Source organism: Phaseolus vulgaris, chromosome 3 (genome assembly GCF_000499845.2).
Source record: "Phaseolus vulgaris cultivar G19833 chromosome 3, P. vulgaris v2.0, whole genome shotgun sequence".
Classification (NCBI taxonomy): domain Eukaryota; kingdom Viridiplantae; phylum Streptophyta; class Magnoliopsida; order Fabales; family Fabaceae; genus Phaseolus; species Phaseolus vulgaris.
The window spans coordinates 25380991-25405732 of NC_023757.2; the positions used below are offsets into that span (position 1 = coordinate 25380991).

At 37.4% G+C, this 24742-nt stretch overlaps 3 protein-coding genes across 4 annotated transcripts; 1 reads left to right on the plus strand and 2 right to left on the minus strand.

Annotated features, from left to right (window-relative positions):
- Positions 1–650: 650 nt before the first annotated feature.
- On the minus strand, positions 651–1559 carry LOC137839427 (uncharacterized). The gene is made up of 2 exons (XM_068648543.1): positions 1298–1559; positions 651–1045 (listed from the first exon to the last, which is right to left on the minus strand). Exons 1-2 carry the CDS (start codon positions 1557–1559, stop codon positions 651–653), a joined length of 657 nt encoding a protein of 218 aa, XP_068504644.1.
- Positions 1560–10887: 9328 nt separating this feature from the next.
- LOC137806930 (uncharacterized) lies at positions 10888–12041 on the minus strand. Its single transcript, XM_068607325.1, has one exon. It carries the CDS (start codon positions 11878–11880, stop codon positions 11407–11409), a length of 474 nt encoding a protein of 157 aa, XP_068463426.1. The 5' UTR covers positions 11881–12041; the 3' UTR covers positions 10888–11406.
- An 8990-nt stretch (positions 12042–21031) lies between these two features.
- On the plus strand, positions 21032–24451 carry LOC137806931 (uncharacterized protein At4g15545-like). Of its 2 annotated transcripts, none has more exons than XM_068607327.1 (9): positions 21032–21569; positions 21674–21742; positions 21901–21957; positions 22101–22170; positions 23244–23318; positions 23471–23731; positions 23907–23949; positions 24053–24131; positions 24203–24451. In XM_068607327.1, exons 1-9 carry the CDS (start codon positions 21291–21293, stop codon positions 24293–24295), a joined length of 1026 nt encoding a protein of 341 aa, XP_068463428.1. In that variant the 5' UTR covers positions 21032–21290; the 3' UTR covers positions 24296–24451. The 2 variants fall into 2 exon arrangements, with proteins under 2 accessions (XP_068463428.1, XP_068463427.1); XM_068607326.1 differs by having other exon boundaries at positions 21164–21569; positions 23244–23342.
- Positions 24452–24742: the final 291 nt, after the last annotated feature.

A 24742-nucleotide genomic window follows, 5' to 3' on the forward strand; every position in this document is an offset into this window, starting at 1 on the left:
GCCTTATGCCAATCAGCGTGTTGCTTGCACTGTTGTGCGTACATCGTGCATTCTTCCCTTACGATTGGCCAATAATATCCCGCACGAATGGCCTTTGATGCTAGAGATCGACCACCGATATGACTCCCACATATCCCTTCGTGGAGCTCCGCCATTATACGTGCGCATTGGTCTCTGCTTCCACATACCAAGATTGGGTGGGTGAAGTCGTGTCTGAACAACTCTCCATCAATGAGAGTGTACTTGGCAGAATTTTTCTTTATTTTTCTGGCCTCTGTGGGTTCCAACGGGAGTATCCCATCAGCCAGGTAGCGCTTGTAGGACGTCATCCAGGTTTCTCCTCCTTCGACCAGGCAAACCTACATTGCTTCCTCCCCCAGGACTAGATATGTGCTTATCCTGGGAGTTTTCAGTGTCTCCTAGGTTAGTGACCGATGACTCCACGCCCCTCCTCTAGACGTGCTGACTTGGTGGACCCCCACCAGATTATCTGCGGTGAAAGTTCGAGTTGTCTTCAGGGTTTCCTATATGACCGTCCTCTACCTTCCCCCCTTGTCTGAACTGGCGAGCTTAGCTAGCAAGTCAGCTTGGGCATTCTGCTCTCTAGGGACATGCACCAACTCGAACAGCGCGAATGACCCCTTCAGAATCTAGACGTACCCTAGGTATGTGGCCATCTGAGGGTCCTTGGCCTGGTATTCTCCAATCACCTGACCTGTGACTAATAGGGAGTCACTCTTCACCAACAGACTCTTCGCACCCATTTCCTTGGCTAATAGCATGCCAGCAATGAGGGCTTCGTACTCCGCTTGGTTGTTGCTGGCCTTGAAGGCAAACCTTAGGGCCTGCTCGATCAATATCCCATTTGGTCCCTCCAAGATGACACATGCCCCATAGCCTTGTTGGTTAGAGGACTCATCTATAGAGAGCACCCACCGGAAGTCGGCTTCCTCATGGTGTGCATCTACCGAGGAGAGCTCTACCACAAAATCTGCGTAGATTTGGCCTTTAATAGGACCTCGGGGCTCGTACTGAACGTTGAACTCTGATAGTTCCACTCCCCATCATACCATCCTTCCCGCTACGTCCGGCTTCTGCAGGACCTTGCGGATAGGCAGGTCTGTCATTACCACCACTGTGAAACTCTGGAAATAATGGCGAAGTCTCCTTGCCAAGAACACCACCGCTAGGGCTGCCTTCTCTAGGGCCTAGTATCTTACCTTAGGCCCTTGCAATACTTTGCTCACAAAGTATATGGGCTTCTGCACTTGGTCCTACTCCTGCACAAGGATCGAACTGATCGCCTGCTCCGTCACAGCGAAGTACAGGCGGAGCGGAGTGCCCAGTTGTGGCTTGCATAACACTGTGGGACTGGTCAGGTACTCTTTCAGCTTGAGGAACGCCTCTTCGCACTCCCTGGTCCAGATGAACCTGTTGTTCCTCCTCAGACACTGGAAGTAAGGGTGACCCTTGTCTCCTCTAGCTGATACAAATCTAGACAGAGCGTCCATCTGCCCTGTCAACTGTTGCACCTCCTTCACCGAGATTGGGCTTCTCATCGCAAGGATTGTAGCGCACTTCTTGGGGTTCGCCTCTATCCCACGCTCGGTGAGTAAGAAACCCAAGAATTTACCTGCTTCCACCCTGAACACGCACTTCTCGGGGTTCAGCTTTTGTACTTAGCTATTGTCGTGAATAGCTCTTCTAAATCAGCCACATGTTGATCTTTCATCTGTGAGGTCAATACCATGTCGTCCATATAGGCTTGCACGTTTCGCCCTATCATGGGCGCGAGCACTCTGTCCATCAGCCTCTGGTAGGTGGCACCTGCATTCTTCAGCCCGAAGGACATCACTGTGTAACAGTAGCAAAACAACTCTGTCATGAACGCTGTCTTGCACTCGTCCATCGGATGCATCTTAATCTGGTTGTACCTAGAAAAAGCATCCAGGAAGTTGAGCATCTTGCAGCCCGAGGCACTTTCCACCAAGGCATCAATGCTTGGTAGAGGATAGGAGTCCTTCGGGCAAGCTTTGTTGAGGTCGGTGAAGTCAACACACATCCTCCACTTTGCGTTGGCCTTCTTCGCCAGGACCATGTTGGCCAATCACTTAGGTTACTGGATCTCCCTTATGTGGCCAGTGCTCAGCAGCTTCTTTGTCTCTTCTTTTATTACCTGTCGCCTCTCCTCGTTTAACTTCCTTCTTCTCTAGCGGACAAGCCTTACCTGGGGGTCCATGGTGAGGCGGTGGCACAGGAAGTCTGGGTCTATGTCTGGCATGTCCGAGGCGGACCACGCGAAGGCATCCAGATGTCATGCTATGACCTCGACAATCTGGTCATGTGCTGCTTGGCCTAGTGATTTACCAAGCTTGAACGTCTTGCCTCCAATCTCCCTCTCCAGGACGTCTCCTACTGGTTCGAATCGCCTCTCCCAGGTGAAGGTGGTCCTCAACTCTAAGTGCCCACGCACCTCCACCTGGTCTCCCGCGAAGCAGTATAAACAACCAGTGTAAGGCCTCAGTTGATCGGGGGACAACTACAGCTTGTTGAAGGTCGTCCAGAACATCACGTCTACCGAGCTTCCCTGGTCTACCAGTAGACGGTGTACCTTTCTCCCTGCGGTCACTACTGAGATCACCACTGGATCATTGTCGTCCTTGGTGAAGACAAGGTCGACATCAAGGGCCTGATCTGCCTCTTGCAACTCTATTGACATCACCGTTTGTGCATACTTCTTCCGTTGAGAAGCAGTGCACCCTCCACCTGAGAAACCCCCCGCAATAGTATGAATTTCGCCATGCACGGGTATCTCGTGCCCCTGATCTTCTCCTGACACCATTGAGTTCTGGGCTCCCTGTGACTCCACCAAGTAGTCCTTCAGGAAACCATTTTTCACCAGCTCGTCTAACTGGTGTCCCAATGCCAAGCAGTTTCATATTGGGTGGTCGAACGCTTGGTGGAGCTCACACCAGGCGTTATTGTTAGGTCCCAACTTCTTGTCAGTCTTAGCGGGAATCTTCAATCTCTCCACTATATTGGGGGCGGCGATTAAGTCCTTCAATTCTACTACGAAGTTGTGCCTTGGTGGCACATTCTCCCTTGTGCGCCCCCTAGTTTGGGGCTTCCTGGGCTCGTAGGGCTGCTGCTTTGTTGGGGCCCTCTTCTCCATCGTTGCTTCATGCACCCTCAAGGGCTGAGGTCTACCTGGTGCTCGTGGGCGCGAGGGGACAACGCATGTGCGCTTCTCGTTGACCTCTCCTTCCGCGACAATATGGGCCACCGCTCGACGTCTGATCTCGTCGAAAGTTTTGGGGTGGTTCCTGATGAGCAATTCACTGAAAGTTCCCGGCATGATCCCCTTTCTGAACGCGTGTACCATCATGGTCTCGTCCTTGGTGTTCAACTTCACCACTTATGCCCCAAAACAATTGAGGAACTCCTTCAGGGACTCTCCCTGATATTGTCTTACGTCGAAAAGATCGTAAGAAATGGGTGGGGGAGCCCGATTTGCGATGTACTGCTCTCTGAACATCTTAGAAAGTTGCACGAACGACGTTACGTGGCCATCAGGGAGGCTGATGAACCAATCCATTGTTGTGCCCACCAACGTGCTCATGAACAGCTTGCATCGCACCGTGTCGGAGCCCCCAACCAACATCATCTGCGTATGCAAGGCCATGAGATGAGCCTCTGGGTCCTCTACACTTGTGAAGATGGCTTTGGGTCCCACGAACGTGGCTGGTATCACGGCGTCCATGATCGCTTGCGAGAATGGCATTGGGAAATCCCTGGGTGGTGTCGTAGGTTCTTAATCTTCCACCTCACATTCCCCTACCTGATTCTACAACCCCCTACGCAATTCTTCATTGGTTCTTTGCAATTCTTCATTCCTTGCTAGCGACGCAGCCATATCAATATGGATGCGTTCTTGATCCGCTCTTGATGCAGCCACTGTTTCTTGGAGGGCCTGCATCGTTTCCACGATATGTTGCAGGGTGAGGCTTTCGCCTCCGTTTGGTACAACGGATCCTTGCCTTGTGTTTCTCATCTTGATGGATCTTTCTTGTTCTTGTGAATGGGACCGTGTTTAAAATCGTGCCCCACGGTGGGGCCAAATGTTCCTGCCGATTGACTCGATTGCCTTCGTACGTCTACAACAATCGCACACCCAATTATCTCTGCCTTCGTTCATGCCTTTCTTCGATCAAACCCCTGAAAATGAAAAGACAAAGGGCACCCTAGAGGTTGTTTGCACTCTGACACTCAAGTCAGTATAGGGCTAGGAAACACCGAAACTTAGTTGTGTAAAGCTCTGTGTGTAATCTGTGTGTGTACTAGCGTATGCGCTGCATAAAAACTTGCGTACCTTATTAGGTTTGATACTACCCTTTATATACTCTAGGGTTTCTGCTATTTCCGTTAACCGCAATTAGGGTTACTGAGGGTGTGCCTTAGCGTCGTTATCACCCACTCTTAGGGCAATCGAGCGCGTAAGGCTCCCTCACTGGAGTGCAACCTCTGACGGGATGACCAACAGGGTACCAACTTGTGCACCTAATCTCTGGGGCCATCCGTCCTGGGAGTGCCCTAGTTGTTCACGTGCCATGCATGCAGCTTACCCCTGGAACGTGACCCTCACAGGTCATATCTCTTCTAGTGGCTCTTTACTTGTATTACGCCTGAACGTGTCATCCACACCGCACGCATGGACCCCTCGTGATCTAGGCTTCTCCCTAACTGATAACTGGTGTGTGGTCTAGGATCCACCTCTCGTGGCCCAACTACTGTTTGAGTAACTGATGCCCGATGTCTCATTGCCCTCACTATATTGCCGAGGACACATCAGTACATCCGGGTGATCGATGCCTGACCACTCTTCGGCACCTTGGCTCACGTGTCTTGCGAGACACTGGCCCTCGCCGCTCGTGGGACCCAACTTACGTGGCCTCATCATTACTAGCAGTCAACGACGCCCGAGGACTGATCGGTACAATCAGTTTTTATAATGATTAAATTAGATACTATTTTAGAAACTAAAAAAAAATAATCAAGATTGTAAAACTTTTTCTCGATTTAGGTCGATTTCACCAAAAAATGTGAATCCCCCCCAAGACCATCAATGTATATATTACCTTTGGGTCAAGGAAGCTTTCACTCCAAGTGAATCCCTCCCGAGTTGGTATCACATTAATAAATATCGATGTGCAAATCATATTCCATCAATCAAAATAAGAAATAAAACACCAGAAGCTCTCGACTTAAAAAAATTTCACGAAAGTGAATTCCTCCCGAGAGAAATCATATTTCATCATTTAGACTAAGAAATAAAATATCATAAGCTCTCGACCTAGGAAATTTTCACGAAAGTAAATCCCTACCTAAAGAAACTAAATTTCTCTTCATCAAATCAAAAGCGAAAGAAGTTCTCGGTTTTGGAAATTTTCACGAAAGTGAATCTCTCCGGAGAAAAACTACATTTTTCTTCATCAAATCAAATCGAAAGAAACTCTCAGCTAAGAAAGTTTTCACGAAAGTGAATCCCTATCAAGACAAACTAAATTTATCCTCATCAAATCAAACTGAAAGAAGTTCTCGACTTTTGAAGTTTTTACAAAAATAAATCACTTAAAATTTGAGTGAGTTGAGCTTATTTCTAGTCGAAATCCTTGATAAAAATATCTTTCAGTAAAAAAATTCGAAGTGATTAAAGAGGATCTCTCTTGAGAAAAACTTAAATATTACTTTCTTTATCATATATAAAGACTAAACGAAAGTTTATCTTTCAAAATTTCATGCTAACTTTTATTTCGTAATTTTAAACTAACAATTATTTCATAAAACAAAACTGAAAGAATATGAATAGAATAAAACAAAATGACTAATATTAATCATAAAAGAGAAGCTGAAAACTAATGGAGAACCTACAGTAAAAAGCAAAAGCTAAGTTACTTAATATGTACAATAGTGTCTTCAGCATTCACGACATCATTTTCACCTTCTTCATCATAAGGAATTTCTTCAATTGGAACAAGATTTCCTTTGTAGAAATCCTTTCGGACATCGAAGTTTCCTTCATAATTCAAATTCATACCAAATTGAAATGTAATCCACAATTCAAATTCAAACCAAAATTTGTATCCACAGTTCAAATTAATACCAAAGTGAAATGAAAATTTAATTAGAATGGAAAAAAAAAGTGTAAAGTGAAATGTGAATTGTGAATTGTATTTACCAACATCATTAAATTTGTACCAGAAATCATGTCTAAGACATGAGTAGCAGGTAAAGTTTATGATCTTAATTAACTAAAAATGACAGTAAAGAATGTATAAATAATGAACATAAAGATAACATAACCTAAAACAACAACAAAATTGAAAGTTTAGAAGATATAGGGGTCTGCCAAATATATCATATTGGATGGTCAATACAACCTGTGAAAATAATGAGAACAAATTAAACAAATCAAGTATTCGTATGACAATAATTAATGAAGTAATACATAAACTAAAACCTACTTAACTTGAAGACACAATTTAGAATTTGTGAATGAAATAGGACACATGCACATTTATTGAAACATAGGCATAAAAGGATACTGCAATTAATTTTACTTACATTCATGATGAACTCAAGGGCACAATTTGATTGTTAAAGTCTTCAGCATAGTGAGGATGGATGTGACTCGTACCTTTGGAGGTATCACCGTGTTGTCGTTCCATCATCATGGATAATTTTTTCTTCTATCATCTTTATTTTATCCTCCAACATTGCACACTTTTGACGTGTTTCATTAACTCTTTCATTTGCTACTTTAACAATCTAATTTGCTTCCACTACTTGTTGATGAAGTTGTTCATTCTTAGCTAAGTAGTTAGTGGAAAGAGGTAATAATGAAGGTTGAGTCAAGTGTAAGACTCCATGGCGAATGTTGATAGTTAAGTCTGTAGTACTATAACATCTACTCTTGTCTCTAGCAACATCCTTGTAGCATTAAAGCTTTGTTAATGTAGTTATATGTTAGAGGTCGGAAGTTGAGCCTTCTAAGTTGTCTGATTGGATGGTAGGTTTCCTGTGTGTTTATGGGAATAATGAGTGACACAATAATAAATTAGAAATATAAATTAACTAAGCAATAGTAGACCAATAACTTACATAAGTGGAGCACGAGTATCTACCTAAGCATCATCCTTCTTAGTTTGTATGGTCATAAATAACTCATCTAGTTCAACAAGTTGACCATATTTACGTTCCTGGAATAAATGAAAACAATTAGCAAAATTAGATACTACATACTGAATTGAATAACATGTAACAAAATATAAAAAGTAATGTAGTTGTACTTAATAGGTCCAATACAATTTCAATATGTGATTTACAACTAGTCGAGTGCAATGTCCCACTTCGAGAGAATGATCCATTCAATTTATTTTTGATTGATTTCTAATTTTAAAATTTTGATAGTTTCAAAAGACCAAATATTGCATGTTTATTATTCTAAGTTGGTTTGGGACCTTTTATCCTAGCTTTAATAAACATATCACAAATAGCTTTTTTAACCTTTGACTCGTAAACTTTTTTTAATTTTCTATTCATCATGAAGAAGGTCAAGTCCCTTATGTAAAAATAAATAGTAAAAATATGAATTTTTATGATAAATTTGTGAGATTAGATGTATTGTTGGACAATATAGTCACCAAGTACTTCTATATCATAAATAGATATTAAAATTAATTTTATTTTTTCAAAATTAAAAATATAATCTATGTAGAAGTTACAAAAGTAGCTAACTTATAACAAAAAAAAAAGTTATATTTGTTTATATTCCTCTATTGTGATAAATTGCTATGAAAGTAAAAGATGACATATAAAACACACATTAGTGCAAAAAAAGACTTTTTATGAAGGTTCTACAAAACTTTTTATGACGGTTTTGATGGCAACATAAAATAGGAATTATAAAAATTTTGCACTTTCTATGTTGGTTGAAAAACTGACATAGTAAGTTGACTTACTATGACTGTTGCTTATAAACTGTCATAAAATATACAAAACAATGTTTAGATAAAACTTTTTATTACTGATATTTCTATAACCGTCATAGAAAATACGACTTACTATAACGTTTCTCATCACAACCGTCATAGTAAGTGGTTTTCTATGACAAATATTTCAACATCCGTCATAGTAAATAAGACATTTTATATCATATATTGCAATAACCATCATAGTAAATTTGTTTTTTTTTTCAGAAAAATGATTGATTTATCAATTTTTCAGCATTCATTATAATAATTATCTGCATATTATTAAATTCAATGATGTTGATCAAAATGTTAAGAAAAAACTTTATTAAATATATATTTTTGTTTAAAAATAAGGAACTTTAATTATTCACAATTTTTTTTATGATTTTGATATTCTGTAGCCTAATTAGCTATTTATATCATGGAATATAGTTTTTATAATTTCATTTTATCTTTTTAACGTATTTCACAATTTGTTTAATAATTTATAATAAATAAATAACTTACTTATAAAATTAAAATTTTAATATTATGACAACATCATATATTTATCAAATTGTTGTTAAGTTATGTAATACTAGCATCTTCGCATCTATGCAAAAGAAATCAAGCAAGGTAGAAAAAAATAATACAATTTATTTGTAAATAATACAATTTATTTGTAAATAATACAATTTATTTGAGAATAATATTTGGGTACTATCCACCTAATCTAATTTAAAGAATTTTTAATCCTGCCTATTTGGGAGATTAACTAATAAATGTCATAATTTGCTCTATTTGTTTTGAGTCCAGAAGCAATAATCCAACCACAACTCTATCTCATTCTTTTTTATAAAAAGTAAAACCGAAAACCAACTTCAATTTAGTGTTTTGCACTGAGAAAATAAACGAAACATACTTTAGTCATCCAACTTTTTTCAGATAGATTTTCCATAGGTATTCTTAATTTATAAAGTAAGCATTACATTGACTGGATGAACAATATTGTAGCAAACAACAATTCCAATTCAAAATCACAAAAGATCAAATTAGCATCGAATATCCAAATCCAACAATGGAGCTCAACTCAATTGTTGCTTGGGAAGAGTCCTTGGGTATGGGAAACATCAAGGACACCTCAAAAAGTAGCGCTTAGTGCATCCACACCTCTCAACAGTGAATGAAATATTAAAAATAGCACAGATCTAGAAAGTAACAATGAAATAATATTATTTTCTCAGGTTTACTAATCCATGGTATTAGCAGTAATTACTACGTATAATACGGTCTACATAATTAACAGGCTAACAAGGTTAAACTCCAATTTTAATTAAACAATACTAAAAATTGTTGTTTCATCCAGAAAAAAACACTAACTGACTTGAAATTACAATCGACTCCTGCAGCACCTTTGAATCCATCTACGAAAACCTGAACACTGAAACATGAAAATAAAATTACAAAGCACAAAGAGGAACTGAAAATGGCAACAGAAGCGAGAGAAGCACGAGCAGGGAGTTTGGACGAAGGTGTTCCTGAAGCGCTAACGGTTGCCGCCTTGAAATCCCTAACCTTGAACTCGTTGGACATGGTGCCATTCTTGTTGAGAATCCCAAAGCACTTGAACGCGTCTTAAGGCTCAAGAGCGGTGACCTTAATAAAGTTGGTTGTGGCGGAGAAGAAGATGAGTACGAGTGTCGTGAAGTTCGATTAGGGAGAGCAAAGTAGACTCAGAGTGAGAAATAAACTAAATAACAGAGGAATACGAGAGTGTGAGGGAAGAATGAAAATGAAATTCAATTTCGCTAATCCTAAGATGCAGTTACTATGTCAGTTAAAAATATAAGTGAGATAATAACTTTTTATTATTTCGTATTTAATTTTAACCATCATATTAAATCTATAATTTATTACGAAAATGTCATTACACTATTTATTATGACAGACAAATTATAACTGACATAATAACCTGTCATTGAATGATATTTTTCCACCCATATTAGATTCTTGGACAAAAATTGCATTTGTTTGTAGTACCAAAACCCTAATAATATGTGAACTGGTTTAATAAATAATTTAATTTTCAATTTAATGTAGAATTTCAAAATTCAATTTGAATGTTAATTGCATTTATTAATTTGTTATTAAAAAGGTATATTATACTTGAGCAAGCATTATCATATATAATGCACCTCTTTAATAATAAATTAATGCATTATAAAAAAGAAATACTTTTAACAAAAGCATTTTGTTTTATGAAAATAAATATAGTTGATAAATTGAAATTTTCTTAATATATTTTAAGGAATGCATTATTTAAATTTAAAATATTAAATAATGTTTTTATATATTATTTCAAGTTAAATTGTTTAAGAAAATTTCTAATGGATTTTAAAAATTTAAGAAAAGTTAGTTTATATTTATTTTAAATTAAAAGAATATCATAAAATTAATATAGAAAATAAATTAAATTATTATAATAGCATTTATATAAATAATTATATTATTTTTACTATCGGTTTGAATTGATCTTCAAATATTTAATTATTTTACTTTATTACTTAAAATAAATTTAATTTTCCTTGAATATTAGTAATTTTTATTTTTATTTTGTGTAAAACAAAATTAATAAATAAATTTTATTTACTATTCCTTCATTCAATCAATGAGGACCCTCCATTCATTTCTAATCCCTATTCTACATTCAAATAATCTCATTTTCTCCCCCATCAAATTAGTTTGCTTTAACTTTAGTATTAAATGTACTACAATATAATAAAATACAATAGTAAGCAGAATTTAATTTAGTAAACAAATTAATCATACAATAAGCAAATTTATAATGTATAATAATTAGTTTATATAAGCTTGAAACTTGCTAAAATCACTCGTTCATTTCCTTACTAGTCACTGTATTTCACAAAATACCATAAACTATTGACTTAATCACTTCACACTTATCATAGACAAAACGAACATAAAAGAAACACTTGTTGGATTTTACACAACTACCTTCTTCTCCACTTTCCTCTTATGCTACTTCCTGCTTTTTAATTTCCCTTTTAGACTGCTATTAGTGTTACAGGTTTATATGTTACAACCCTAAACTTTATTTTAATGTTATAATAAACAACTCCAACATATGCTACACCTTCAGGACTCATTCAACCACTCCAAACTTTTTAACCAATTAACCCCCCACCTTCAGAACAGCCCTTCCGTTTAAAAAAATCACAGTCGGGACAGAACTTACAGCGGAGTGCGTAACGGTAACGGTAAAGGAGAGAAGATTCTAGGTGATGAAAAGATGAGTGAGAGAGAGAGAGAGAGGAATATGGATATTTTGTCGGCTCCAACCCGATTCGAAAACCCGGAACTGCAACCCGACTAGTTTTCATTCGAGGCGGAGCAGACGCCTCAGATCTCGCGTGGCGGAGTCATCAAACGCCGCCGAGGAATTCTTCTTCATCGGAAACGACGGAAGAGGAAGAGCGTTCGGCGACGGAGACATCGCGAACGCCGATCCGGCGTACACGTCGCTCTTCACGGCCGAATCAAGTGACTGGCCCCTGCGGAGAATCGTAACCTTCTCCAAGCCGTGGCTCCTGGCCACCCGCGAATAATCACAGCTAGATCTCCTCAACGCGGCGGACTCTGCCACCACCGGGATGCCAGAGGCGGGAGCAGGCCGTTTCCTCTGGTCGGGTCGGGTAAACGGCTTCCGGCAGGACCTGGAAGCGGCGACATGGTTGTTGTAGTAATAATAATTACAGTGATTAGTGGAACTCTTCCGGTGGGAAAAGTCCGGCGGCGGAGCCCTGATTCGTTCCACCAGGCAGTCGTGAGGCCGCAAAATCTGGGTTGCCATGGCAAAAAATGAAAAGAAATGTAAAAATAAAAGGAAAATGAAGGAGGTTGGTTTGTGTGTTTGTGGGAGAGAGAGAAAGAGAATGAAACACGGGTGAAGTAAAAGTGTGCGTGTGTGAGATAGAGAGAGAGAAAGAGAAGAGATAGTTTTATAAAATGGGTTGGTGGAGGGGTTGATATAGAAGATAGGTAGAAGGAGACAAGGGTGGGGTCTGAGAGGGTTAGATTCCCACCGACCTTCAATAAACCAATATGAGGCGTCACCAAATAACCCACAGCTGTTCTTCTCTGACCAGACTAGGTCTTTAACGCCGTCTGTTACTCTTTCCTACCTCTCACCCCTCACCCATGCTAACGCCGTCATAACTTTTCATTTCCAGTTGTCCCTCACCTCCAAAGATAAACATGGAAACATGCAACTTTCATTAATTATTCCTCACACCCTATAATAATTGAAACCCCTATAATCTCCCAAATATAATTCACATCAAATCAAATTCTGCAATATTTACAATAATATACCCAAATTATTAAGCACGTCACAAGCTATTTTTTCTTTCCAAATACCCAACCTATAACGTTTGGTATGTAGACCATATCATATGATAGTTGCCTTGCTTCATCTCACAACCCCACACCCGATTTCTTCTTCAACTTAACACATGCTCTACCAACACCTTTTATTCCTTAAATCACCTTTCCTACTCCACAAAATCAAAGCTAAATCTTACTTTTCAAGGGATAAGAACCGTGCAATGTAGTAACCAAGAAAAATAAGCCTTCAAACTTTACCCTTACCTTTCTGTCCTATTAATTAAACCACCTAAAATCATATTTATATATTTCAATTAATGTGCATATGAATCGTAACATTATTGTGCCATCATTTATAGAATGTTGTTCCAATAATCCTAAACCCTAAATCCTAAAATTTAAACCCTAAACTCTTATCTTCATCACTTTTTTTTTCACCATCCTTTATTATTGAGAATTACTTAAAACTTATATATTTGGACATGTTTTATTTATATGATTAGTATTAAATGAAATCACGAAATTTGATAAGTTTGTTTTAAAGAAATTGTGATTGTGTCACGCCACTTCAATTTAATTTTATTCTCGTATATTTAAGTTATAAAAAAAATTAAATATAATTCAAAAATAATACTTTATAAAAGTAATATATGTCACTAATTTTTTCACAATAAAAAAATAATACAAAATTGAAATTATGTTATTTTTGTCGATGATTTCAATTATTTTATTTTATACTAAAATTGTGTTATTCATGTACGATTTTATTTAATTCTAATAGAATTTTTAATAAAGTCATCAATGTATTAGTTTAACACAATTTTTTTAAGCAACATGGTCAAAAGTAAAATTATGTATCACAAGTACGACTTTTTTAAAATAAAAACGTGTTAACAAAACACGATTTATCCAAAAACATTATTTCTATCGGAAATGAATTTGGAAGTGCAACTTGGTAAGAACAGAAATGAGCTTTCATTTGGTCTCCGACTAGAGGGGGAGGTCCACCTGATAATGACTCTATGATGCTTAAGTCAATAGGAGCATAAAAATAGTAAGTTCTTAACCGTATGAGAGTTAAGAGTATGAGATAAGATAAGATGTACATTTTGGAGAGTGGGTATTTATAGATTAATCAAGTGGTATCCTCCGAGTAGACCGTTATGAGTCCCTTGAATTGGACACATAATTGTTATTTATTGTTCCATAAATAGTCATTCATCATTTAAGGCTCATTGATTAGGCTGTTTAGTTCATGATGATCATTGATGGAAACAAAGGCTCGTTTAGGGAAGTCATGTAGTTGTCCCTAGCTTTGGGCGTAGCATTCTCGGACCACCTTAGGTTCGACCTTAATAGTGATTATGTTCCCTTGTTCATCCGAGAACTTCATGGGCATATGGGGCGTTGACACCACCGCCACCAATTGATTCAAAGTTTTTATGTCATTGATAATGTTGTAGGAGGTGTAGGCGTCAACCAGTATGTACCGAACCGTCAGGTACCTGTGTGCATCCCTCGTGCCAAAGGTTGTGAGGAGGTCTACATATCCCCTCGTGTGGACCCATCCCCCGCAAAGCCAGGCAGGGGGTCGGAGTAGGCCTGTATCTAATCCTTGGAAATATCTAGTTTCTTGAATACCGACCAGAATAGCATGTCGGTCAAGCTTCTCTAATCAATCAAGATTCGTTTAACCTTCCAATTTGCCACAGGGTCATCTTTCGTAGGGTCCGAGAAGGACTGGTTCTCGTTCGTCAAGAGGATATTGGGTTGAATACGTGGTGATAAGAGGCTGCCAAAATGGACACTCCCAAGATGTCTTTTTATAGCCAAGTTGGTAAGGCCACCACCAGCGATAATGTTGATTTCTCCTCGGTTGATGTTAACCCTAAGTCTCTCCTGGTTCTCTGGCTCTCAATGGGACTCTCCCATCTCGTGCTGGGTGGTTCTTGCCCTGCTCCTTTCTAGAGTGTCAGTTCGATGTGAGCTTTTTGCCCTGTTATCGCATCCTCAACCTGACCTTCCCCTACCACGACCTCGGTCCCCTGTCCTAGTTATTATCAATCTGGTGGATGAAACGATTCAAGGCCCACGATCTAACAAGCTCCTCAAGGACGTCCTAATGTCAGTTGATTTTTAGATGTTTTCATTTATGGTGACATTTTTACTTAAGATTGAGATTTTAACAATTAAAGGTGAGGACCTAAGGAAGATTTCCACTGTAAACGAACTTAACCAAGTGGTTAAGTAAGTGTGAATGTTCACTTCACAAAGGCAAAGATGAAAAAACAAGATATGGTGAGAATGAAAAGCAATTGTGGAATTGAAATGGGGCAAGGTAAACATCAATGGTGGACATAGCCTCCCAAATGATGCACCATACTCATATTTATGAGCCCAAAACCGAGAACAACAATTAAGAGAAAAAAAACATAAATGGAATGGAGAAATGGAAGGAAAATGGAATGAGAAAACTTATGGATGTGGGTGAGAAATGTCACGCCACTTGGAGTGTGATGTGCTCCAAGATGAGTGTGTATTGACCGCCACTTGAGAGCTTCCCAAATCACTCAAGATAAGACCTCAAACCTAAGAGGACATAAGTCTCACTAAGAGCTCACACAATTTGTTTAGAGTTTCTTTACTTCATTCAAATTCAACTTTTAAAAATACAATGGGTAGACCTCCTATTTATAGGTGAAGGAGCCTTGAAAAATAAGCAAGAGGGGTAGGATTGGAAAAGGGAAAAAAGGGGCAGCCTTAGGCTTGTCCTTATAGAAACTAGGTCAAAACTCCTTCCTAAAGGGCTAGGAACAAGCTAAAATGATAACTACACCCCCTATTATGCTAAAGGTACCTTATTCTAGTCTATCTTTGCTATTTGGACCCCTAAAGTGAGCCCAAATTATTTACAACATATTCTATTCTTTAAGAAGACCAACATAAAGAATATTTGGTTATCTGGTTTATGCCCATCTTCTCTGGTCGGGTCCATGAGCTCCTTGGTGGGGTGTTTGTTAAGATGACTGCTCATCAAGTGCTTTGTCTTTTGCTTCCTTGGTCATCTTCATAGCTACTTTGTTTGTATCAGGTCCTTTACCTTGAAGCATTCTTTTGTGTTGTGTCCCTGGTTTCGGTGGTAGCTGCAATGCTTAGTTTGATCCCCCACTTGTTGTTAAGGGCTAGAGATGGTAGGTGAACCAGCTCCAGGTTGTAGGCTTCCTACAGTACAATCTCCCTCGGTGCATTTAGGGAGGGTGTAGATTTCGATCTTCCTCAACCTCTTTCTCTTGTAATTAGGGAAGGCAATCACGGTTGGTGCCTTCATCACCTTTTTGTCGGTGTCGGCGTTCTCTTTGATGCTCATATTACTCATCGCTCTGGCCCATAGCTAGTCGATGTCTTCTAGTGGTTTGGGTGTCCAGGAATTTCCATGACACTGCCCGGTGCAGGTCGAGTATGTTCAACGTGGCCTAGGAAAATTTGGCCATTTACTGTTTCAAGCCCTCTCTCTCTTTGTATTACGTTGAGGTGGCGATTATAGGCTTACAATCTGCAAACCAGACCTAGAACCAACCACACAAAGTGTCAAAAGAGTCCACAAAGTTCCAAGGTAGAAAGTAGTACCACTTCAGGGCTACCCCTGCCAGGGTGGTGGGCAAGAGCCTGCAGTGCACGACCATATTTTTCGAAAACAACTGGGCCTGTGTTATATAGGCCTTAAAGTGGACCTTGGGATCCAAGGTTCCTGAATACTTCTCCAAGTTGGGCCACCTCCACCTCCGACGTAACTAAGTGCCCATGACCTCGTCGGTGAAGGGGTGGAAACCCTTCAAGTTTGCCTTCACAGCGCGGTTGATCAGTGGATTGGAAATCGCCTTGAAGGGTTGACGCTCATGCCCCTGACATTCCTTGCTCGTTGCACCCTGAGCGGTGCTTGTCTGGGTCCCCTTCCAAGATGATCTCCTAGTGTCAGTGCGGGATGCCGATTTTTCTCGACAAGCGGAGTTCCTAGGGGAGTTCCGTTAGGACTCTGCCATATGGCCCGTAGAGGTGGCAAAGTGGGGCGGCCCGCTAGCCCGCAAAAAAATAAAAAAAATGAATTGACTTGACAATAGTGGTCCAGTGGAGGGGAGTGACAACTTTGAGTGGAAGAAAATTAGGTTTTCACTCAAAACACAACGCAGTTACGCTGTTCCAAAAAATGCACACAACACACGACGCACTCTCCTTTGCAGCGTCGCCGCTTGCTCCGCTTGCGACTCCGCGTGGCTTCGCATGTAACTGTCGCGTGCTACTGTCGCTTCGCTGTTGCACACTGCTACTGCCTCCACTCCTCCTCTACGTTCCAAAAAAAGAAGTGGGTCGGCCCGCAAGCCCGCGGGTCATGAAAACCAGCCTGCATGCGGGGCGGGCCAACTTGGTCCGCATTTTGCAGGCCTAAGCGGGGCGGGGCGACACTTTTTGCCACTCTTAATGGCCCGAGTATTCTAGGTCATCTTGAGTGCGATCGTCGTCCCTGCGGGCCATCTGGTCCTACAGTGCCAGTAGCTCTACCTTGTGTTGTTCTTTCAGGGACGCCATGTCTTGCTCAATTTTTTCTTGCATTTGACCCAGGGCGTCAATCATGGTTCTCTACAAGTTCTCCTCGTTCCTTCAAAGGGGAGCCTCGAGTTGTTGGTTCGTGTTATCCTTTTGAGAACTCATGTTGAGAGTGTGCGTCTAGTTGTTATGGTGGTCTTGGGAAAAGTTTTGTCAGGGTCCCACGATGAGTGTCAAATGTTCCTATCGGAAATGAACTCGGGAGTGTAACTCGGTGAGGACAAGATGTTCCTCAAGGAACGAGTTTTCAGTTGATCTCCGACAAAAAGGGGAGGTTGACCTAAAAATGACTCCCCAATGCTTAAGTTAGGAGGAACACAAAGATAGTAAGTTCTTAACAGTATGAGAGTTAAGAGTATGAGATAAGATGTATTTCCTGGAGAGTGAGTATTTATAGATTAATCAAGTGCTATCTTCCAATTGGACCATTATGAGTCCCTTGGATTTGCCACATAATTGTTATCTATAGTTTATAAATAGTCGTTCATCGTTTAAGATTCATTGATTAAGTTGTTTTTATCATTGAAGATAATAAAGACTTGGTTAGAGAAGTCATGTAGTCGCCCCAAGCTCTTAGACCTTTCTAACTTTAAGAGAGGTAGATACATTTGTCAATAAAATACAAATTTTTTTATCAATTCTTGTACCATTAAAAACAACGTGCACCATTTTCATAAAAAATTATAACTTTTTATTAAGAATAAATTAATTGTGGTCAACATTTCCATGAGAACAATATATGAGTCGTCGTGTAATTCACATGTATGAGGTACTTTCCTTCATTTTCTATTTAAGACTCACCAAGGACACTTTGCTTGTATCCATTCCATACTCACTATTGACTATTTCAGCTCATTACTTTAAGATTATTGAACGAGAAGATTAATATATCTATATATACACACTTGATTGTAGAATTGAAACGGACCAACAAACATTTCATTAAATTGAACATCTTCAAACGAGGTGGAGTAAAAGCCAATATATAATCAAATCAATCATTGTTATTACTACAATAGATGAATCTGTAATCTTTTACACATAAAAAATGTTATAAATTTGCGTGTTTATTATAAGATAAATGAGCATACCTAATTCCGTGTAGCATTCCGTGGAGTGATTCCTTTCAATAATTTGAGACTAGAAAAGTGAGTAAAAAGAAAAAGGAAATAGTGGGAACAAATGCATATGCTTTTGTTTGGAGTTGGAGTCTCCTTTTTCCTAAAAACAATTCATAGACACCCTCAGCATAGCTCATACTTTTGGTTCACCCTAAAAAAAAAAAAAAAACTATTTGGGAAGGAGTAGTGGAAACATCCCCACAAACAACAAACAAAGAAAACACGATTTAAAAATGTTACTGAAATAAAGAATGAGCGTGTAGTTGGAGAACAATCATGGAAGTTGCTTACATCTATAAAGAGGACTGAGAAAAAAAGGAAGAAGAGAGGCTAGTGTGGCTCTTAGTTGCCTTTTTTGACGTTTTTGTTTTATATCTAACCTTAACTTCAGAATGGGTTAACCCGTTGACCCAATATACCTAATATAAAAACCTGTTTTTTTTAAAAAATTTAAACTAAATATATTTATTATTAGTAAGTAAATATGATTTTAACTACTTTTTTAAAGTAATGGAATGGAACTGGTGAAAATAATAGTGTATTTTCAATATTTTAAATAAAACTTTAATCGATAAACAGATTAAAAAAACTACGATATTAGTTTTTCAACTATCAAAATACTGGTCAGACTCACGTTATGACTTTCGCAGCACACGTCTAAACCTATCATTTGAATTGGGTAAACTCACTTTAATGTCTCTCTAGTTGGAAATAAAATAATTTGTCATCTAAACAAATAAATAATGGCCATATGCATAATTTAAATTTAACTAGTTATTGAATTTTAAGTACCGTACATACTTATTGTTGTATTATCCTTCAAAATAAAATAAAAAACTGTAATTCTTCGTTTCAAAAAAAGCTATCATTCTTGCGCCTAACTACTTATTTTGATTTCCATGTATGTTTAGTTACAAAAAATATTTTCTATCTTTTGTTGTAATTCCCATTTATGATTGTAAGAGTATTATTTATTTTTTATTTTCTAAAATTTATGTAAAATCTAAAAATAACATTTTTTTTCACTTTCCATTTTCTGCACAAAATAATCGTTAATTTATTCACAGCAGAGAATTTTAAAAAATATGTTTTAAGTTTTATAACTAAAAAATAAATAAAAAATCCTAAACTAAGCAAGTTCTTAATTTTCAAATTCCGCTATTTCAATTAAAAATTAAGTACCTACGAAAATAACAATAAAAAAGTTATTCTTTATAAATAATACATCATATGCTATTTATGCTATTGTTACAATCCCACTTCACTAAGCCCAAACATAACTATTAACAACTAAAATATAGGATTTTTTTTCTCAATGGAGTGTAGGTGTATGATAAGAGTCAAATTCTTTTAATATAAATTATTTTTATTACAAGACTTATTTCAAGATGATAACAATTATTTTTTTAAGTCTTTAATTGTTATTTACTAAGACTTTACGGCTACCCGATTTTTTAGGATTTAGGTTTACTTCAACTTGGATTCACAAACTCACAATCTTAGGGTTTCATGGATGAGGATGTACTTGCAAAAACTTTTCGATGATTAAGTAAGTTAGTTTCAGTCTTAAATGTTTCATAAATGATTTTATCTACATGTTCATAAGGTTTTCTATTTTATTACTATATATTATTTTGACTTTATAATGCTAATCTTAAATTATTTATGGTAAATATTATGAAGACTATTTTGGTTAACATTCATTAAGTCATCAAATCGAAACCTTGAGTTAAAACTTAGATGTATACTCGGTTGAGAAATTAAAAGACCGAGAAATCGAGAGTTGAAAGATCGAAAAATTAAACTATTTTAAATATCACAAGAACTAGTTGGTTTAATTCACTTTAAAACTCTTCAATATATTTTTTTAATGTATTTAGACTTCTAAATTACAATTAAAGTAATCAAAGTTATAAGAAAGTGTTCTAAAAAATTTCTTTACAAAATTATAATTTGAAGTGATTCTCCATAAGGAATCATGAATTTAAAAAATCCTAAAGCTTATTAAAATAATATGCGGTACATTCTCTTATCAAAATGACCAAACTCATAACATTTTGAGATTTTGCAACCTTAATATTCTTGATCTTCTCAACACCTTCATATGTTTTTTTTTCCAAAATATTTGAAGTCTATATAACATCATTTTCGAAAAGTACTCTCTAATTTCATACTTACTAAATATATTTATATTTCTTTAATGATTTAAATGTCAAAAAAATCTTTTACAGGTGTCCCATTATTAAATCTAGCAATTCAAAATTATCGCAAACACCTTAAAAGACTTAGAAACTCATTCTCACTAACAACATCTAATATTTCTTGAAATTCAATAATAACTTTCTCTCTAAACATGTAGGATATATAGTTTTAAACATATAGGATATATACTAAGAAAATAATTAATCTCATTGTTTATGATTCAGAAAATTTAAATATATGATCTATATTTTTATTTACTATTTTAACACGATATATACTACTATAATTTTCAGTTTTCTAATAATGACATAATTAAAAATAATTAATAGTATTATTTAAAATACAAACTAAGCAAAACAAAACAAAATTTAAGATAAATTAAAAATAATGGGAAAATTATATTTTAGCATTGAATGACGCTCGTTATTTACTTTTGTGTTTTTCAAATGAAAACTTCAAACAACGGGTGTGTGAGAGAGAGATATAACGAGAAGATATGGTATTTTTTACTTTTGTAATTCTTAAATTATATGATTCATTTTAAGGTAAACATTAGGAATTAAAATAGTAATTTCAAAATTTAGTTTTGAAATGTACGTTAATGTAATTATATTGTTTTTTCATACCCAAATCCGACTCAACTCCAGAAAGTTTTGGCCTTTTTGTGTCTCTTTTGTCTCTTATCCCAGTCCTATCCATCCTCCAACCTCGTAAAACCACATATTTTGTAATAAAACAAAGCAATGGTAGGAAGCAAATTCAATATTAATTATTAAATAAAATAAAAAGTATTTAGAACACTCTCCACCCATGCTCCTCTGTGTTGTCCTGCTACGCACCATAGCATATCAGACACACCAAACATAAAATAAACAAAAACAAAAACATAAAATAGTAATATTAATATTAAAATCAGAAAGAAGGGGTAAGGAAAGGCAAAGTAACTCGCGCTATGGCGGCGGAATCGGGTGGTAGTGCCAACTTCGACCTTCCCGAGGAGATGATGCAAGTGCTACCGTCCGATCCCTTCCACCAGCTCGATGTGGCTCGCAAAATCACTTCCATTGCTCTGTCGACACGTGTCAACGCCCTCGAATCAGAGCTGTCCACACTTCTCACTCAGATCGCCGACAAAGACAACCTCATCGCCGACCTTCAAATTCAACTCGACTCCCTCGATGCCTCCCTCTCCGAAACCGCCGACAAACTCCTCCTCGCCGAACAAGATAAGGTTCCAACCATCCTCTCTCTCCCTCTCTCTCTCTCTCTCTCTCTCTCTCTCTCTCGTTCACACACGCACGCTTATTAAATTGTTTTGATGGTTGAGGGTTACAGGAGAGCTTGCTGAAGGAGAATGCTTCGCTTTCCAACACTGTCAAAAAGCTCAATCGAGATGTCTCCAAGGTGCATTTTAATGGATTTAGTTCCTATACATCTTATATTTCGATTATAACCTATTTTTCGCTGGGCGGAATTCTAATCTCGTTAAATTGAATTGTTTTTTCAATTATTGTCTTAACGTGTGGATGGTGGGTGACTTTTGGAGATATATGTGTATGCAGTTAGAGGTTTTCAGAAAGACGCTTATGCAATCACTTCAGGAAGAGGATGATAATTCTGTAAGTTATGTGTTGGTTAATGTCGCCTATTCAATGCATTCATCATATCTTGCTCAATTGTACTCTTTATAATTATAATGTATAATTATTTATGATAGTACTTACCTTACGGAACATTTAGCATTTACTGGTGTTTGGCACAGGGAGGAGCTCCAGACATTGTTGCTAAAATACAGAACCAATCAAATTTGACTTCCACGTCACAGTTTCGAGGTATTTTCAACGCGTATGCTATCCACCTGTATAAGTTTCCATTTTTGTTCATTCTTGGTGCCCTATGTAAATTACATTTTCATTTAGGCCATTTGTTCGATTACTCATTTGATTTGTGTACTTTTTAACTTGTTTTAGTCTTTACAATGTTGGTCGGGAGAGATTAAAAGATGTATTTGTAATTGTAGGGACTAAAAAATGTAGTTTCCTAATGCAAATAAATAAAACATAAAATTTGTAAGTATAATAAGGAGTTAAACCTTAATTTATTTTATTCAAGTAGTGAGTTTTGGCGGGTTGAGTCTTCTATGTGGTAGTATAGACTTATTGGCAATCTAGCAACTTCAAATTCTTACAAACAAACTCATTTCCTTTTCGTAAGGACCAATATAGAAATTGCCGAGCACTTCAGAAAACTGCTGGTCTAAGACATCGTTTAAGGCATATACATTTTTATCCTTTGAATATGAAGTCAGTATCTTATCACTGCGATGTGTACACACTGGCACATATAGTGTTTCCAGTGGTTTAATCATGGTAATGGTTATCCATAGACTGTTAGGATTTGGATCCTCTCCATTTCCATGTCTTCAGAGAAAATGGTACAAGTTTCCCTGTACACCAATGCACCTTTTCCTATGCACATAGTCACAAATTTTGCATAGGTGTTGTTTGTCTTTTTCTGTTTTGACAATTAATTGTGTTGTGTTGCGCTGCTAAATAAAAATATATGGTAAAGAATGAAAATATCTGATTGTGTTGTTAGTCTGGTTCTATCCTCGACGTTTGCTGACAATCCAATGCCAAGATGTAAGTAAACCAATGTGATGATTTTAATCAATTTGACTTCGATGAACATCTTAAATTTGTCGGAGAGAACACTAATGAAAACAATTTAGCTTCTATTTGGGAGAAGGGAGAGAGAGACCAATAGGGTCATAAGGTGATGAATGGAAGTAAACCTTTTTATTATTAGTACGCGTTCACCTTTCATAGCCCTCTTTCTCAAATAGATCCTCATAGTTAAGGTCCCTCAGCTGCATCAGTTTTGAGAGATTCTCATTTTATTGCAGATAATGACGCTTCATTGGCACCGTCTATATCTTCTTCAACAGGAAATTCTTTGGTCGAAGAACCTGAACCTGATGGTAAGTTTATGAAGAAATGGATAGGCATGCATTTAGTTTTGCAAAAACAAAGTCGATCAAAGACCATAGTTAATATGGTGTCTGTTTTGATAATTCTGTTTTGCATGTGTACCCTGACCTTCCTTGTATTCTTTTCTATTCCACTTTTGCAGCCCCAAGACCTAGAGTACCACAGAATCTCCTCTTAGCATCTCAAGGTTCCACCCCTCGGATTACTCCCCCTGGCTCCCCTCCTAGTCTGTCTGCATCAGTATCACCTACGAGAACATCTAAACCTGTATCTCCAAGGCGACATTCAGTTTCCTTTTCAACCACAAGGGGCATGTATGATGATAGGTCTTCGGTGTTTTCCTCCATGTCCTTAACTCAAGGTTCAATATCAACCTCTGATGCAGGAACAGGATCACAAACCGGTAAGTACTGTAGCACTCATGCAGATACATTGTATTGAAGAATGTTTCCATTAGGTGGCAGCGTTGATTTTCTTGGACCTAGCATGCATACAAAGAAGTAGATGCTTAATATTTTGTTGTTTGAATGATCATAGCTTTTCCGCTCGTTTTTATTTTTTCTTACTGGATGTTATAGGACGAACACGGGTGGATGGAAAAGAGTTCTTTCGTCAAGTCAGGTGAGAGAGGTCTTTGATGCATTAAAAATTAGGGAAAACATGTCACCTTTTTGAGATAAAAACAGTTGTGTCTTGTATTTTATCTGCTATTTGTTATTGTTAGGAACCGTTTGTCTTACGAGCAATTTGGTGCATTCTTGGGAAATGTTAAAGAATTAAATTCCCATAAACAAACAAAAGAGGTATGCTCTTCTGCCTTGTCTTCTTTCTCAACTTTCAGTTTACTGATACATATCCGTGTGTAAAATTATAGGAGACGCTACGGAAAGCTGATGAAATTTTTGGGCCTGAAAACAATGATCTGTACAATATATTTGAAGGATTGATTAATCGCAATGTCCATTGATATTGCGCTTAGGGGAAGTTTTATTCCGAGTTTGTAATATCGGATACTATCCTCTCCTTTCCCCTCTGTATATGAGATGAAATTATCTCGTTAATTATTTTGTCTGATACAATAATCTTTGAAAATGAAAACCTGTATATTTCATTTCACGAATCACATTCTGTCTGCCCATAATTCTCATAGCTTTCATCAAGTTATTCAACAGCAACTATTTCTTTTAGGTCACTTCCGATTTGACAAAAAATTACTAATACAAGTGTGAGAAAAGAAAAGAAAGATGTATATAAAAGTTACTGAAAGTTGTTATCTTCAAAAGTGTAAATAAATTAAAATTAAGTAATTATACAGCTGAAAAGTTATTAATATATTTATTAGTTGATTTTTTATGAACCAAATAATTTTATTTTTAAATTAATTTCAAATTAAGATATCATTTTAGTCCTTTAT